The following is a 15476-nucleotide window of genomic DNA, read 5'->3' on the forward strand; positions in this document are numbered from 1 at the left end:
CAGGAAAGGTGGTTTTGGAATCGAAGTGGAAAGTTGGGGGAGTCCTGTGGCTGAGTCCTGGTGAGGAACAGAGCGGCAGGGAGGTGGGGGTTAGCCCATCAAGTTTGCTGGCTTTGGTTTTCTGGGGGAGTGGGAGAGAGTGATGAAAGTGTGGAGCACTTGTCGAAGGCAATTGCAGGGGCCTTTTCAGTCCTTTTTGAGGACCTTTCTGGGTCTGAGGATCCAGGGCTCTGGCATTCTGGGCTACGGCAGGGCCTCTCTTGGGGAAGTCATTTTGGCTTGGAATGTAGTTGAGAAGCCGAGGCGTAGGCCGAGTCCCACCTTGTGCCCAATGAAGGAGACCGCAGAATAAGGAGAGTGGCTAAGGGCCAGAGGTGGGTGACTAGTGATGGATTCTGTGAGGCCCGGTTGTGAAGAACAGGAACACTGAAGGGCCACCAAAGGGCCAGGACCTCGGGAGGGGGGCTCTGTGCCGGCTGGAAGGACCGGAACACAAGCATGGCACGACACTGGTGACCGTGACGTGCACCTGCTAAAGCCCAGATTCGGGAGCCGGAGGTGGTTGTGATGAATGGCAGCTGCAGTCACTTCATGTGCTGGTCACAGTCAAGTGCTTTCAAGTGTGCGCTAGGACAACCGCGCCATGAAAGGCTTATCCCCATCTACAGATGAGGCATTGAGGCCAGGAACAGGGAAGACGACATTGCTCCAGGTCACATGGTGAGCCAGAAAGTGGAGTTGGGATTCTAATCCAGACTGTCCCCTGTGTTCTTTTCCCTTAGGGGCTGACTGTCGGGCACAGGAAAAAGACGGGAGAGAGAACGGTGACGCAAGACCACCGTACCGCGTTTCCTCCGTGAATGAGAAGTTACTGGAAGTAGGTAGGTGTCTGCCGAGAGTTGGGATGGAGGGTAGTGTGAGCGTGCATGGGGGAGCACCAAAGGACAGCGGCGAGAGGGATCATGGACTGGAGAGGTTCCATTTGTCCAGGACCATGTTTGAGCCGGTACTTCCTTAGCTGAGCAGGCGAGTTCGTGTCCAGAGAGCGGAGTTCTCGCGGCACGGCGAAGGGAAGAGTTCTTTCTGTTCAGACATTGCTGGCAGTGATGGCTGAGAACCATGTGCTTGTGCATCTGTACCACTGAACTCACTGTGTAGCCTTACACATGGTAAAATGTTTCTGTTTTTACCGTCCTAAAAAGTAAGGTAGCGGAAGGAGGGAGGGGATATAGCCATCACCAGTTTCAAAACCTTTCCTGTTGCCAAGTGGGCACTTAGCACATGTGTGAATGAATGCTAGGGATTTTGCTAAGTGCTTTGTTTTCATTTAATCCCTATTTTGAGGGATGAGGTCAGCTCTGCTGCACCGATGAGGGACCTGAGTTTAAAGGGATTAGACAACTTGCCCAGGGTCGCACATTTAGAAAGTGGTGAAGCTGGTGCTGTTGGATCCCCCTGCCTCTACTCAGGGAACCGAAAAGCAGACAGATTCTGGAAGCTGTGTGAGGGGTGGGAGTTGTTAAAAGAAGTCAGAAGAATGCTTGATGAGAAGAGGGAGGAGGCTTAGTAATGAGACCACACGGCTGAAAGTGTGGTAGAAGCGCCTGGCCTCCAGTGTCCAGGAGGGTACAGGAGGGGATGGCAGGTTATCACGAGTGTGTGTGGGAGGCTGTGCTACCTACAGATTCCCACTTGCTAGCAGATTCTTCCCAGACTGGGACCCGTGGCTGGGCGGGATGGATCTAAAGAGCAGCTTAGCCTGTTCCCCTTTCTCATGCTCCTCCCAAGTGTATCTCCTTCCTGTCTCCTTCTCTGGGGGCAGCTGAGGACCCACTGAGTCTACAGTCAGGAATCTGATACTGGATGGAGAGGCATGGATGGAGAGGAGGAGGAGGAGGAGGGGGCCTGAGTCTTGCTGTGCTGCCAGTAGCAAAGCCGAGTGTGAGGTCAGCTCATGGCCAACCTTCCCACTTTGTAGACAGACTGAGACCTTTTGTCGCAGGTGTTCTTTTTGGCCGAATAGTGTGAAATGAATCTATTAGGGATTGGATGGAACCGGCTCCTCAAGAACGCTTTTGAGACTGTAACCTGAAATGCCTGAGGCATGCCTTCGGTGGTGGCCCGTGCTATTTGGGATCCCCTGTGGTACAGGTGCTAGGAAGTCTCAGGTCCTGGGATTGAATGAGGTGTTTATGAAGGGGGCCCCGGCTGTTTATGAGGGAAGTACCCCCTTGAGAGTCGCGTTATCATTTTCCTTTGTGTGTTTTCTTTGGACCCAGCGGGAGACATTCATCCTCCTGGTTGGTGGCTTTTAAATTCCGTGCTGGGAGTGGGGCTGGCCGAGCAGCAAAACAATGGTCTGTGATTATGTAATCATTTAGAATAAATAAAAAGATGGTTCTGGCAGGTCCTGCGAGGGCAGCCTGGACGTGAGCCGTATGTTTCGGGAGGGATTAAGTTGCACTGCAGTTGTGTTTTGCGGCTGTCAGATTCTCCGCAGTGAGGCCCGTGGGCTGTAGCCTCCAGGTGTAAACGGAGCGTCATCAGCATCACCGATCCAGACAGAACTCGGTGGGATGCTGTCTGTCAAAGAGTCATTTGCCAGGTCTTGGTTCTGGCTGTGATGTTTACCCCCAGCGGCTGGCAGGATCTGTGGAGCTTTGCTGCAAGGAGAGACAGAGGGCATCTGGCCTCGCTCGGGCCCTGTTTTCTTCAGTAGTTTGTCTTCTTTTCATCAGCTAAGACACATTTAGAGGCCAGATAAAACTTGCCTTTCACACGGGAGTGGTGGAACAGTTGCTAAAGTACTCTTTCATTTTGTACAATAATTATATGCTAATTTTGGGGCTAGGGTTATAACTCGGTGGTAAAATACTTACCTTGCATGGGTGAGGCTCTGGGTTTGATTCCAGCCCCTCGGGGACGGGGGGGGGGGGGGGGGCGGGGACTAGTATTATATTGACTTAACCTTCTGTGCTTTTGCAAGAGTGTTGTTTTCATGCCTGTATCTCTCATGAGAACATTCCTGGTGTATAGAATCACTTTAATATAGATGAATTACATGCACAGGGGGGACATACTGCCTGATCTGTTCAAAGCCGCACAGTTAATAACTGGATGCCTTGAGAATTGGTAGGCTGGAGGAGTATCAGGAGATAATGGCTTGCCTTCAGAACCTCTTCACTGGAAGCAATATTGAGGGGGCTGGAGAGTTCTGAGGTTAAGAGCACCTGCTGACCTTAGAGACCTGTGTTAGGTTCCCAGCACCAACATGTGGCTTATACACCTGCTTGTAGTTCCAGCTACCAGGGATCTGACACTGTTTTCTGGACTTCGAGGGAGTCTGTACTCATGTGCAAATATCCCCCCCCCCACATTTACATATAATTTAAAAATAATAATAATAAATATTAAGAAAGGGACAGACTCTGAAATAATCAATACTGAGTATAAAAGAGTCCTGAGGTTTATAAGAGTTTAAAGGTTTTATAAAAGTGTTTCTCTGCGGTTGGAGAGATGGCTCCATGGCTAAGAACACTTGTTGCTCTTGCAGAGAGGACACGCATTTGGTTCATGTCAGGCAGCTCATAACTGCCTGTAACCCCAGTTGTAGAGGGCAGTGCCTTCTTGCAGCCTCTCAAGTTTACCTGCGTGCACATGGTGTACTCACTCGCCACATGTACCTATAAATAAGTAAATCTTTAAAAAATAGTTTTCCCCAGCTATTAAAAATCCTAATCTTTTCTAGAACAAATGAGTACAATTTCATGTATTTGAAGTGTCAAAAGCATTAAATGAGAAAGAACTTAGGAAAATTCACATATTTTATAGGTATTACATTCAGGAGTTTGAAAATTTGTCCCAAATGTCATTTTTTTAAAAAGATTTATTTGTTTATTATGTATACAGTCTTCTGCCTGCATGTATGTCTGCAGGCCAGAAGAGAGCACCAGATCTCATTACAGATGGTTGTGAGCCACCATGTGGTTGCTGGGAATTGAACTCAGGACCTCTGGAAGAGCAGCCAGTGCTCTTAACCACTGAGCCATCTCTCCAGCCCCAATGTTTGTTTTGTTTTGTTTGTTTTTTGAGACAGGGTTTCTCTGTGTTGCTTTGCGCCTTTCCTGGAACTCACAGAGATCCGCCTGGCTCTGCCTCCCGAGTGCTGGGATTAAAAGCATGTGCTACCACCGCCCTATGTCATTGATTTTTAAGAGCTATTTCTCTAATTATTTTAATTTATATTAACATATTTAAAATATTTATGTCTGAGTGTGTGTATGTGCACCACATACATGCAGCAACCCTTGGAGGCCAGAGGGGCATTGAATCCCCTAGAGTTATAGATGATTGTTGGCCACTGTGTGGGTGCTGAGAACTGAACCTGGGTCCTGTGTAAGAGCAATGACTGCTCTTCACTGATTAGCCATTGCTCTAGCCAACCCCCACCGTGTGTGTGTGTGTGTGTGTGTGTGTGTGTGTGTGTGTGTGTGTGTGTGTGTTGTGTGTGTGTAGATGTCTCCAAGAGTAGGCCTGAATAAAAGTAATTTTAACTATATAATAGGAAAACCAGGAGTGAAATATGATTTTAGGAGTAAGAGTGTTATGTTACTATCAAAATTGTATGAACACAAAACATTTTATGACCCCGCAGATAATACATTGGTTTATTTGGCATTGTCTATAGAGCACTATGGTAATTTGAATAAGAAGCGTTTCTCCTAGGTTTAGGAATCTAAAAACTTGGTTCCTAGTTGGTGGCACTGTGGTGGAGGTGGTGCAGGGCTCCTGGAGAAGTATGTCACTGGGGTGGGCTTTGGGAGCTTAGAGCTCACTCCATTTGCCCCTCTTTCTACTTTATGTCTGTCGTCGGAGATGCCATCTCTTCGATGCCTGCTCTGGTCCCATGCCTGGGGCTTGCTGCCACGCCTCTCTGCCGTGAAAGGCTCTTAGTCCTCTGAATCCTTAAGCTAGAATGAACGTCCTTCTGTAAGCTGCTGTTGGTCATGGTGTTTTATCAGAGTAACAGAAAAGGAACTAATAAAAGCACCAAGTAAATTTAGGGACAAAAGTGTTACTATTTGTCCTGTAGTATTTATGTTATTGTTGTTGTTGTTACTACTACTGTCTTTATTATTATTATTTTTTCCCCCATACAGTGTTTTTCTGTGTAGCCCTGGTTGTCTTGGAAACTCACTCTGTAGACCAGGCTGGCCTCAAACTCAGAGATCCTCTTGCCTCTGCCTCCCGAGTGCTGGGATTAAAGGTGTGTGCCACCACTGCCGGGCTTTATTTTACTTTTAAAGAGGCAAGATTTTGCTAATTTTTTTGCCCATGGTAATCTCCAACTCCTGCATTCAAGTAATTTCTCCTGCATCAGCTTTCCGAATACCTGGGTCTGTTGGTACATGCCAGTGTGACTGGCTAGGCCAGTAGTCTTGAAACATTCTCAACATCAGTACAATCCTTTCTCACACTGCAACATTTGTGTAGGTATAAATTACAGTCATATATTTGCTTAGTGACAAGTGGTTTGTATTTAAGATAATATGTAAATGGAATAATAAATAGAAACAAAAGATGGAGGGAAGTAAACACAGTTAGGAATTCTACTAATTCCTTTAGGTACCCTTGGAGAGCACCTCCTACCCTCTACTGTGGAGACATCTGGTTGAGAACGACAGTGATCAAGAAGAGGAAGCATACAGCACTTTCTGAGGGGGCATTTGCTAGTTTCTGGAGTGGTGTGTGGATGAGAAGTTGACAGAGAGGTACACTGTCAAGCAGATGGAGAGTAGGCTGGGTGGAGAGTCAACCAGAAAGCTGGGGGTATAACTCCCTCACCATCTGTCTAAGAATGTTGCTGAGGTATCATGAACCAGACTCCCGAGGATTAAAGCTGGCTATCCCCTTAGAATAGTCAGATCACTTTCTCTTACCTGGTAATGCAGGATACTGGACCACCGAGTGTAGTTCCTACAGAATGGATGCAGAATGGATGGGAGCTCTTTCAGTTCTTTGAGAAGAATAGGTTTGGATGGAGCGGGAAGGAAGCCAAGCCAACCACCGGGAGTTGGAAATAAGGTGAAAGTACTGGACTGGGGCTTGGTCGATTTTGAGTGGATGGAGGCTGCGAACTGGGGAGGCAGGCTGCGGGGGTGCTTGCTTAATTCTTGTGGAATGTTTGCTGGTCAGCCAGTCGGAGTCTTCCACAGCAGACATTGTGAGATTGTGTTTCTTAGTTACTTTTCCAGTACTGTGATAAAGCACCATGACCAAGACAACTTACAGAAGGGAGGGTTTATTTGGGCTTACAGTTCAGAAGTTTAGAGTCCACCATGACAGAGCAGATGCCTGGTGGTAGGGGCTAGAAGCTGAGGGCTCACATCCTGAACTGCAAGCCCGAAACCCCACCCAAACCAAACCCAAAACAAAGCCCCTCAAAGCCTGCCCCCCAGGGATCCATTTTCTCCAGTAAGGCCACATCTTCTAAAGTTTACCCAAACGGCGGCGGCGCCACCTGGGGACCAAGTATTCAAACACTTACGGGGGGGGGGGGGGGGGTGTTCTCATTCAACCCACCATCCTAAAAGCATTGCTGGTTTCTGGAGTTCAAAAGATGGCAGGATTAGAAACGGGAGGGGAGAGCGGCCTCTGTGACATGGGGAAAACGCTCTAGCAGAACGTGTAGGAAGCCAGCCCCCACCTCCAACCAATGTGTGGTCAGCATGTGGTGTGATTCATGTCTGCTTGGTTGATTACTTGGTTAGGGACTGGGTGTAACTTGAAATAAAGGTGATGGTGATATCAGGCAGGTTAGGAATTCAAACTGTTGTTACTTAAAGGAATAAAAGCAGGCAGGGGTGATAAATGACAGAGTGCCCCGAAGCTCTGCCTTCATTTGAAAGTATTTAGAACTGAGTGCTCAGATCTGAAAAGAAGGTGGACTCGGTCTCGAACAGCATTTCGGTAGCCATGGGGTTTTATAGACTATCCACGAATAAAATAGTTAAGCGTTGTTTGAGTGATTCCATCATAAATTTTTCACAGCAAATGAGAAAAGAGCATCTTCAGGAAATACGGGGTACAGATGTACGTACGTCAATGACCAGAAGTAATTGCAAACACAGACACTTTCCATCCCGTCAGGAACTATGTGAAAGACAGGCTGTGCAGAGAGAGCTATGTTAAATTCTGGAGAAATCTTCCTGAATGATGCCTTATAGCACCTAGAGGCACTTGCTATTCCAACCCTTACTTCTGAATAAGAAAGAGTTAGCCAACTTTGTGACAAGTAGTTGGTGTGTTTGTGGTTTAGATGGGGAGACCACGTAGTTGAGAAATCTTAGAGGCCACAGTGAAACTGATAAAATTAGGATTTGAGATTGCTGGGTGTCCTTGAGCGTGGAGGCCTCACTGAAAGGTTGAGTCAGGACCAATTTATGTTGATTTCTCAGTGGGACAGTGCAAGCATGCCCAGCCTCATCCTTTGAAGGGGGCGCCCTGAGAGCCCAGCGGGGGCTCGGCCTCACCATTGTCTGTACAGTAAAGAAGGACTTCAATTTACAGATTATAATCTCCCAAATCCTATTTCAAGGAAGGGGATGACATTAAGAATTGTGTGCTTGTAGTAATGAAGGGCTTAAACAAAGATCTGTGAGTGATGTCTGGCAGATCATTTGTTCCTACTAGAGCCCACGTCTTTCACTTCCAAATGGGAGAAAGGCTTACTGTGATAATCTCCAACCCCCCTGCTGGTTCTGAATGGAGGTATCCATTCTGAAGAGATGAGGACAGAAGAGGGCTGAGCACTGCCTGGTTTCCTGAGTGGCCCTCTCCGTGTGTTCCAGCCGCTTTATGTGTGGCAGTTGTGCAGATCTGTGAGTCCCTTGCTGTCTGTGACACCAGAGGGGATAACCCTGTTCCCATTTTACAAGCCAAGTTCACTAGTAAGTGGCTGAGTGGGCACATTGAAACATGGTCATAATGAAGGTACCAGTGACTCCTTGTCACGATCGATTTAAGAGTCAGTGTTTTAGGGACTAAGTTATTCTGTTTATTTTTTTCTGTTTTCTCACAGATGGCTTAGAAGTAAAATAAATGTAAAACCATTTATTTTTATTTATGTTTGCAGTGTTGCGGGTGAAACTTGAGTCCTGTCTATGCTGGGCAAGCATCCTAGTGCTGTGATACACTCCCAGACTAAAGTCAAATTTCTAAAGGTTTCAAGATCTTGAATACTACCGTATACTCGTTTTTTTTTTTGTTTGTTTGTTTTTTTTTTGAGGGGGGGTGTGCCGGTAATGATATAGGAATAATAAATGCTAGTCTAGTTTTCCCTTTTGAAGTTCTGAACCAGTTCTGAGATAAAAGGGGGGGGGGAGGCATTCACATTATGCTTTTTGAAATTTTTAATGGATAGAGATACAGATGAAGAATGTGCCTTAATTTAGTGTAATTATTATTATTTTAATTATCTTGTCCTGGTTGGTTTTCTGTTACAATAACAAAATGCTCAAGACTGGACAACTTATAAATAAGTTCATTTGGCTCATGGTTCCTGAGGCTAGTCAGTCCAGGGCATGGCTTTAAGCATCCGCCTGGTGTCTGGTGAGGCCCCTTGGCAGCAGCATAACCCAGCAAAGACTGGGGCTGGGGGATGGCACGGTGGTTGAGAACACTTGCTGCTCTTCCAGAGGACCCGGGTTCAATGCCGAGCACCCACATCACGCAGCTCCTAACTGCTTGTAACTTCACTTCCAGGAGTTCTAATGATCTCTTCTAGCCGCTGCAGGCAGTGTACACATATGGTACACAGAGACAAGCAGGCTCATGTATGTACGTATGTACATACATACGTACATACATACACACATACACACACACACACACACACACACACACACACACACACGTAAATCAGAATTAAATTTTAAAACATCTTTAAAAAAAAAACAAAGCAAAGAGTATCTCATGCAAGCCAGCCAGTTTGGGTCGCTCTTCTTTTTATGACAATCTCTCAAATGCTATCATTAAAGTCTCCACTCTAATCCTAATTTTGTTTCCAGAAGCTCCTCCACCAAATGGCATTAGCATAAGGATTTTGGGATTAGGTTTCCAACACAACCTTTGGAGGACATGTTGTAAATTCTGTGTGTCCCAGCAGTGGGCTTCGCCAGCCAGGTGAATTTCACTATAGGCAGACTTGCCTGGCTGCTGGCTGTCCATGCTGGACCATCATTGTGCCTCCCTGTGGAGGCCATTCTCTATCACCACACGCTGTACCAGAACTTCCAGTGTGTGCTTTAGGAGAGAGCTTGGCAGCCAGGGAGGGACAGGCTTCCGCCCACTTCTCGGTGTTTGTTCCCACGCTTCATGAATTAGTAAGTTACTGTGGCTTCTAGAAGTGGGGCCCCAGAAAGAGACCCAGATGGTGAGCTAGTAGGGCGCTCTCTCTGTGAAAGAAACAGGAACCACACTGACTCCAGTTCCCAGTAACAAATCCTCTTGTGTTTCCCAAAGCCAACATCATTCTGGGTAAATGATATATTGGACCAGAGATACAAGCTTTTGTAAAAGGGAAGGTGGATTAAAATAATGACGTAAAACCTTCACCCCATAGCCACCGTCAAGGATGCTGCTGCTATGGTTTCTGTTTAGTATAAGGCAAAGTAAATATTCTGGTGTGTCTTATTTAATATTTTCGGAAAGCCCTGGCCCTGAGGATGCAGCTGTGGTGTCATGCTTGTCTAGCATGTGTGAGGCCCTGGATTTGATCTCAGACACGGGAAAAAGTCCTTGTATGTGGTTATACAGCTGGCAATGTCTCTCTGTACCTGCACGCAAACACATGCTTTGAGGACATTAAGTTACCTTGGCATTTCCTCATGTGATGGCTGTTGAAGTCTTTACCATGTCAGAGACCCTGTTTAAGGTACCTTCTTCCTTCAGTTTTTTCTAGTATGAATGGAAAATATTCAGACGAAAATATATTGTGGACAACTGGTTTGTCAATTTCTGAAGGAACATTTTTATTCAACAGCAAGTAAAGCAAGTTTGCCCAACTAAATGATTCATAAGAATTACAAAACTTGTCATTTAGAATGGATGTTGGGATATTCAGGTCATTTAGGAGACTGTGGTTAAAAATAAAATGACCCAAATATATAGCTCTAGATTTTTTTTTTCTGAAGGCAAGTTTAAACTTTCAATTTTTCTTTGACATTGGTCCTAATTCTGTTTCTTGAGGAATGTCAGCGACTATTTTACTCCCAGTGTTTAAATAAAAAACCAGTTCTTCTGCTGTTGGTGATTGCTCTGTAGCCAGGTTGTATGCATGTTGTAGCCATGGTCCATGCATCAGGGATATGTGAGTGAGTAACGGAGAAACCAGAGAAGGTCTTGAGCAAATCACTCCCCCAAGAAAAACTGGAAACAATTTATTACTTGTTCCGATCACTCCTTTTGTACTTTAAAGGGAGAAGCAGTTGAAATATGAACTTGTCCCAGTCTGCTTTGGGGTGGTAACTGGAGCATAAAATGTTGAAAATCAATTATGTATTTAGGGAGATGAAGCAGGCCGACACATTGAAGGCGTGTTATATTGTTTGGTGGACAGATCAGGGCATTACGTCATCTTCCTGCAGTAAAAGGGTCCCCTGAGAGGGAAAGACAGATAACCCGTCCTAATGGGTCTGAACTTCAAAGACTTGCCACTGATCTTGGGGAAAATCCTGTCTTAAGAATTGACTTAGTTCTTGTTGTTGTTGACTGATAAGCAAAGTATTTCATACTGCTGTTTTAGCCCATAATTTGTCATGGTTTATAGCAGTGTGGTAAATCGCAAAGCCCTGTTTGTTGCCCGTGCCCCTGAGGTGGTAAGATCTTTGCAGGAAAGGGAAGAGAGTTTGAGACCGAAACTGTGCTCACAGACACACTGAGGTTTATGGATCTGGGATGCCTTGTGGACACTGCCTTTACCCTCTGATAGGGAGGCGCCTGTGGACTGGGCTGCACAGACTCTGTATTAGTACAGTCGTACACAGTGACTTACCAGCTAGAGTTAAAACCCAGGGCCTGCAAGCATGCAGCTACCGCTGAGTGCCACAAACTGTGAGCTTTCACAACAGAAAGTTACTTTGTCGTGGGAGACAGAGCTCCAAGTTCAAGGTATAGACAGGGCTGTTTCCCTCTGAGGCCGGCAGGAAAAGAAGGATCTGTTCCAAGCCTCTCTGGTTTCTGGTTTCTAGGTGACCGCTTTGCTTCCTCCCTGTGTCTGTACCTATATGCAAATTCCCACTTTTATGAAGATATCAGTCACATGAGGGCCCACTCTAATGACCTCCTTGATCATCCCTGTATCAATTTTCTCTCTCTAAATAAGGTCCTGTTCTGAGGCGCTGGGTCTTAGAACTTCAACATTCGTAGTGGGAAGGACCTATTGACCCTAAGGGCAGGGATCTGGGTTGTCTCTCTCCTGTCTGCTCATTGCTTCTCATTGATTAGTAAACATTTGACAATATTTGCAGCCTGGGCAAGAAGGTCAGATTTTACAAACACCCCCCCCACACACACACACACATTTACACACATTTTATTTTCTTTTTGTAGATGGATGTCAGGTCTTAAATGGCAGTGATTTTGCTGGAGGATGTATTTCAATCAATTTTAAAACACTTGTCTTTTCCCTGTTCTCTGTAGAGTTTAAAAATACTTGTTTTATGCACACATTGATTTTAGAGAATAAATTGGGTACTTTGTGATCATTTTCCTTTTAGTCTGTTTGTAACTTTTAAATTGTGTTTTTTTATTCATGTTTGGGCCTTCACAGGGGAAAGTGATCACTGTGTTAGGATTTTTTTCTATAGCATATACAGCCACTTGGGATCTTAGTGCCTTCAAACCTGACAGCCATGGAATGAAGGTACCAGAGGTTATTTCCAAGATGGATAGGCATTCACTGTGCTATAGTTAGGAGATAAACGATGTGCCATATCATTTGACTTTTACTAGTATTTAAAAGAATCGTTTATGCCCCAAAGACACTGATTTATTTAAAAAATTCCTGTGGGCAGGGAAGTTTTTCCTTGGAGTCAGCCCTATTCAAGATTACAACATCATGGGCAATGATTCTCTCTGTCAGTGTTAAGAAATAAATGTTTCACACTGGGCATGGTGGTGCACCCCTTTAATGCCAGCACCTGAGAAGCAGAAGCAGGCAGATCTCTGAGTTCAAGGTCAGCCTGGTCTACAGAGTGAGTTCCAGGATGGCCAGAGAAACAGTAACTCGAAAAACTAAAAACAACAACAACAAAAATAAGTGAATGTTTTCAGCCCGGTATGATGGCACATACGTTAATCCCAGCATTTGAAAAGCCGAGGCTTGTGGTCTCTGTCAGTAAAAGACTAGTCTGCTCTACATAGTCATTTTCAGGCCAGCCATGGCTCTGTAGTGAGATCCTATCAAAACAAAACAAACAAACAGGAAAAAAGTATGTGGTGGATCCAGGAAAATTGTGGGTATGCGCGCGCGCGTGCGCGCGCACACACACACACACACACACACACACACACACACACACACACACCATGTATACAGGATGTAACTGGTTTATGTGTACTAGTAAACTCCAGTTTTCAAAGTATTCTAAGTTGGGGTTTTTGTTTTTTTAAAGATAGATAGACAACTTAGGAAATGATAGCATGTAGAAATGCAAAAACCTTTGGCAATCTGGGCATGGTAGTATATATACCCTTGTGTACTGGCTGGTTTTGTGTGTCAACTTGACACAAGCTAGATTCATCAGAGCAAGGAGCCTCAGTTGAGGAAACACCTCCATGAGATCCAGCTGTAAGACATCTTCTCAATTAGTGATCAATAAGGGGAGGGCCCCGCCCATGGTGGGTGGTGCCATCCCTGGGCTGTTGGTCCTGGGTTCTATAAGAAGGTGGACTGAGCTAGCCAGAGGAAGCAAGCCTCTTCAATCAGCTTCCAGGATCCTGCCCTGTTTGAGTTCCTGCCCCGACTTCCTTCAGTGACGAACAGCAATGCTGAAGTGTAAGCCTAATAAACGGTTCCTCCCCAACTTGCTTTTTGGTCATGCTGTTTCGTTGCAGCAGTAGAAACCCTAAGACATCTTGTAATCCCAGAACACCAATTTAGGTGTTTTGGGACTGTCCTTGTATTTGTTTATAGCTGCCTCTTAGTGTATATGTGCCTTTGAATATTATCATAGAACAGGCATGGACCAGAGCTGTATGTCTGGTTTGCTCAGTATCACACAGTTGAGAGCTGCCAGTTGTATGGTGCCTGGCTGGAAGCCTTCTGTTTTGTGTATTTCTTGAGAGAAAATAGAGAGTGGGGAATCCCTAACCCCGACAGTGAAGGAGCAGGCAATCCTGCCTCTGAGAAGGCACTACAAGTTGGTCTTACCTCGCACTGTGTTTGCTACAGACTCCTTCCCATGACAGCCCCAATCCAAAGGAAAGGCTTTTGAGGTGAAATACAGCTGTTAAAGTACTTAACACTCCTTTCCCCCCAAGCATATTATGGGATATGTGGCATGAGGTGTTTGAGAACATAGATTTATAGTGCACTCGAGTGTCTTAGGAAGTGGTAATGCCTTAATTTCAGCAAATTGCTGCAGATCAATTATGTAGGCTAGAGTAATTTTTTTTTTTTTAAATTGAGATATGGTGGCACACATCTTTAATCCTAGCACTCAAGAGGCAGAGGCAGAAAGATCTCTGAGTTGGAAGCTAACCTAATTTACATCGCAATTCCCAGGCCAGCCAAGGCTAAAAAGTAAGACCTTGCCTCAGGAAAAAAAAAAAAAAAAGAAAGAAAAGAAAAACAACAAGAAGAAAAAGCAAACCAAGCTGGGTTGGTGGCTGCGGCGGCGAACTCCTTTAATCCCAGCACTCTGGAGGCAGAGCCAGGTGGATCTCTGAGTTCGAGGCCAGCCTGGTCTACAGAGTGAGTTCCAAGATATCCAGAGCTTCCCAGTGAAACCCTATCTTGAACAACCAAAAAAAAAAAAAAAAACAAAAACAAAAACAAAAAACAAACCCAAAAAACAAAACAACAACAAACAAAACCCACCAAACAACCAGAAGGAACTGTGGGCGTGGTGTGGTAAAGCATGCCTATAACTTATCTCAGAAAAAACAACAACAAAAAGAATTATGGTAAAATGTATGACATAAATTTTCTCCTTTAATCCTACCTAGGTTTGTTATTTGATACCATCAAATTAATTTGTGTTTTTATAAGTGCCATCATCCATCTCTAGAATTTTCTCATTAGCTCAAAGACAAATGCTGTACCCTTTTAACAGTACCTCCTCACTGCCCCACCCCTGGTGTCTGTAACCTCTATCTGCTTTCGGGCAGTGTAAATTTGCTGAGTTAGGTACCTCACGCAGTGGTGGAGTCCTGGTCCCTTGGTGTCTGGCGCCTCTAGTTATCCTTAAGTTATATCTGTATAACTTCCACCGTAGGCAATTTCTTTTTAAATCATAAAATAATTTGGCAGATCACTGTGGAATATTAAAGTTCTGAGACAGACATGTGAAACTCTCATGCCTCCAGGGGCCAGAAGGTAGTAGCATCTAATATTGATGGAGCAGTAACTGTGTGTCAGACTCAGCTCCAAGCACTTTGAAGGTAATAACACATTTACCCTCCCACCAGCCCAGTGAGGCAGAGGCGGTCACGAATTCCCCAGTTTTGCATGCAGGAAACAAGTTGGAAAGATGAACCTTAAGATAATGACCTGGCTTGTATGTGAAAGGGGGGGCTTCCAGCTCCAAAGCCTGGCTATGCTGGGGTGCAGTGGACTGGGCAGTGGGAAGCTAGGCAAGCCCGTCCTGGGGGGCTTCTGATCCTCCGTCCTAGTACAGGAGTTCAGGGAGCTGTGCAAAGAAATACCCTCCGTGTTGCCGAGGAGGTCCAGGCATGACACCCCTGACCCTTGCATATTTTCACCAGAAGCTAGAAGGCCTTTCCCGCTCTGGCCTCCTAATTGCTAAGCACAGACAGCCTAGTTCAGGCAAAGACAAAACAAAAGCATGCCGCCAGACAGCAGCTCTGGGACCCACTAGTTTGAGGCTTTTGCTCTGGAGGTTTCCGATAACCTTTTCCTTATCCAGAACCCAGGACGCTTTGCACCCCCAGGATGCCCTCTTCGCTTCCTCAGCTGCAACTTAGATATAGCAATTTTCAGTAAATGTGTTGAACGATGATTCTTCACAGCAATTTTGATTTCTTCTCTTGCTGCCAAGAGTTCACTGAAAGTCTAATTTAAAACAAAACAAAGCCGGTCGGCTTGGAGAGCCTCTTATCCTTTCATGTAGGGCTTCGTAATTTACTGTTTCATTTTGGGGCTTCTTTGATTTAACAGTGCCGATTAGAATAGGACTTTCAAGTGCTCTCCCGCCCCCCTTTAGAAAAAGCCTCATCAAAGAACCTCAAACGTA

At 45.3% G+C, this 15476-nt stretch overlaps 1 protein-coding gene across 7 annotated transcripts in view; it reads left to right on the forward strand.

The window, feature by feature from the left end:
- The window catches only part of Tanc1 (tetratricopeptide repeat, ankyrin repeat and coiled-coil containing 1), a 223472-nt gene that overhangs the window by 32846 nt on the left and 175150 nt on the right, over positions 1–15476 (forward strand). For 6 of the 7 annotated variants that reach the window (XM_036184555.1, XM_036184557.1, XM_036184556.1 and 3 more), the window contains exon 2: positions 783–877. In XM_036184555.1, coding sequence (XP_036040448.1) covers positions 861–877 — 17 coding nt within the window. In that variant the 5' untranslated portion in view covers positions 783–860. Of the gene's footprint in view, positions 1–782; positions 882–15476 lie in introns of all 7 variants that reach the window. The other variant, XM_036184559.1, reaches the window with a different exon arrangement.

This window comes from Onychomys torridus, chromosome 4, assembly GCF_903995425.1.
Source record: "Onychomys torridus chromosome 4, mOncTor1.1, whole genome shotgun sequence".
NCBI lineage: Eukaryota > Metazoa > Chordata > Mammalia > Rodentia > Cricetidae > Onychomys > Onychomys torridus.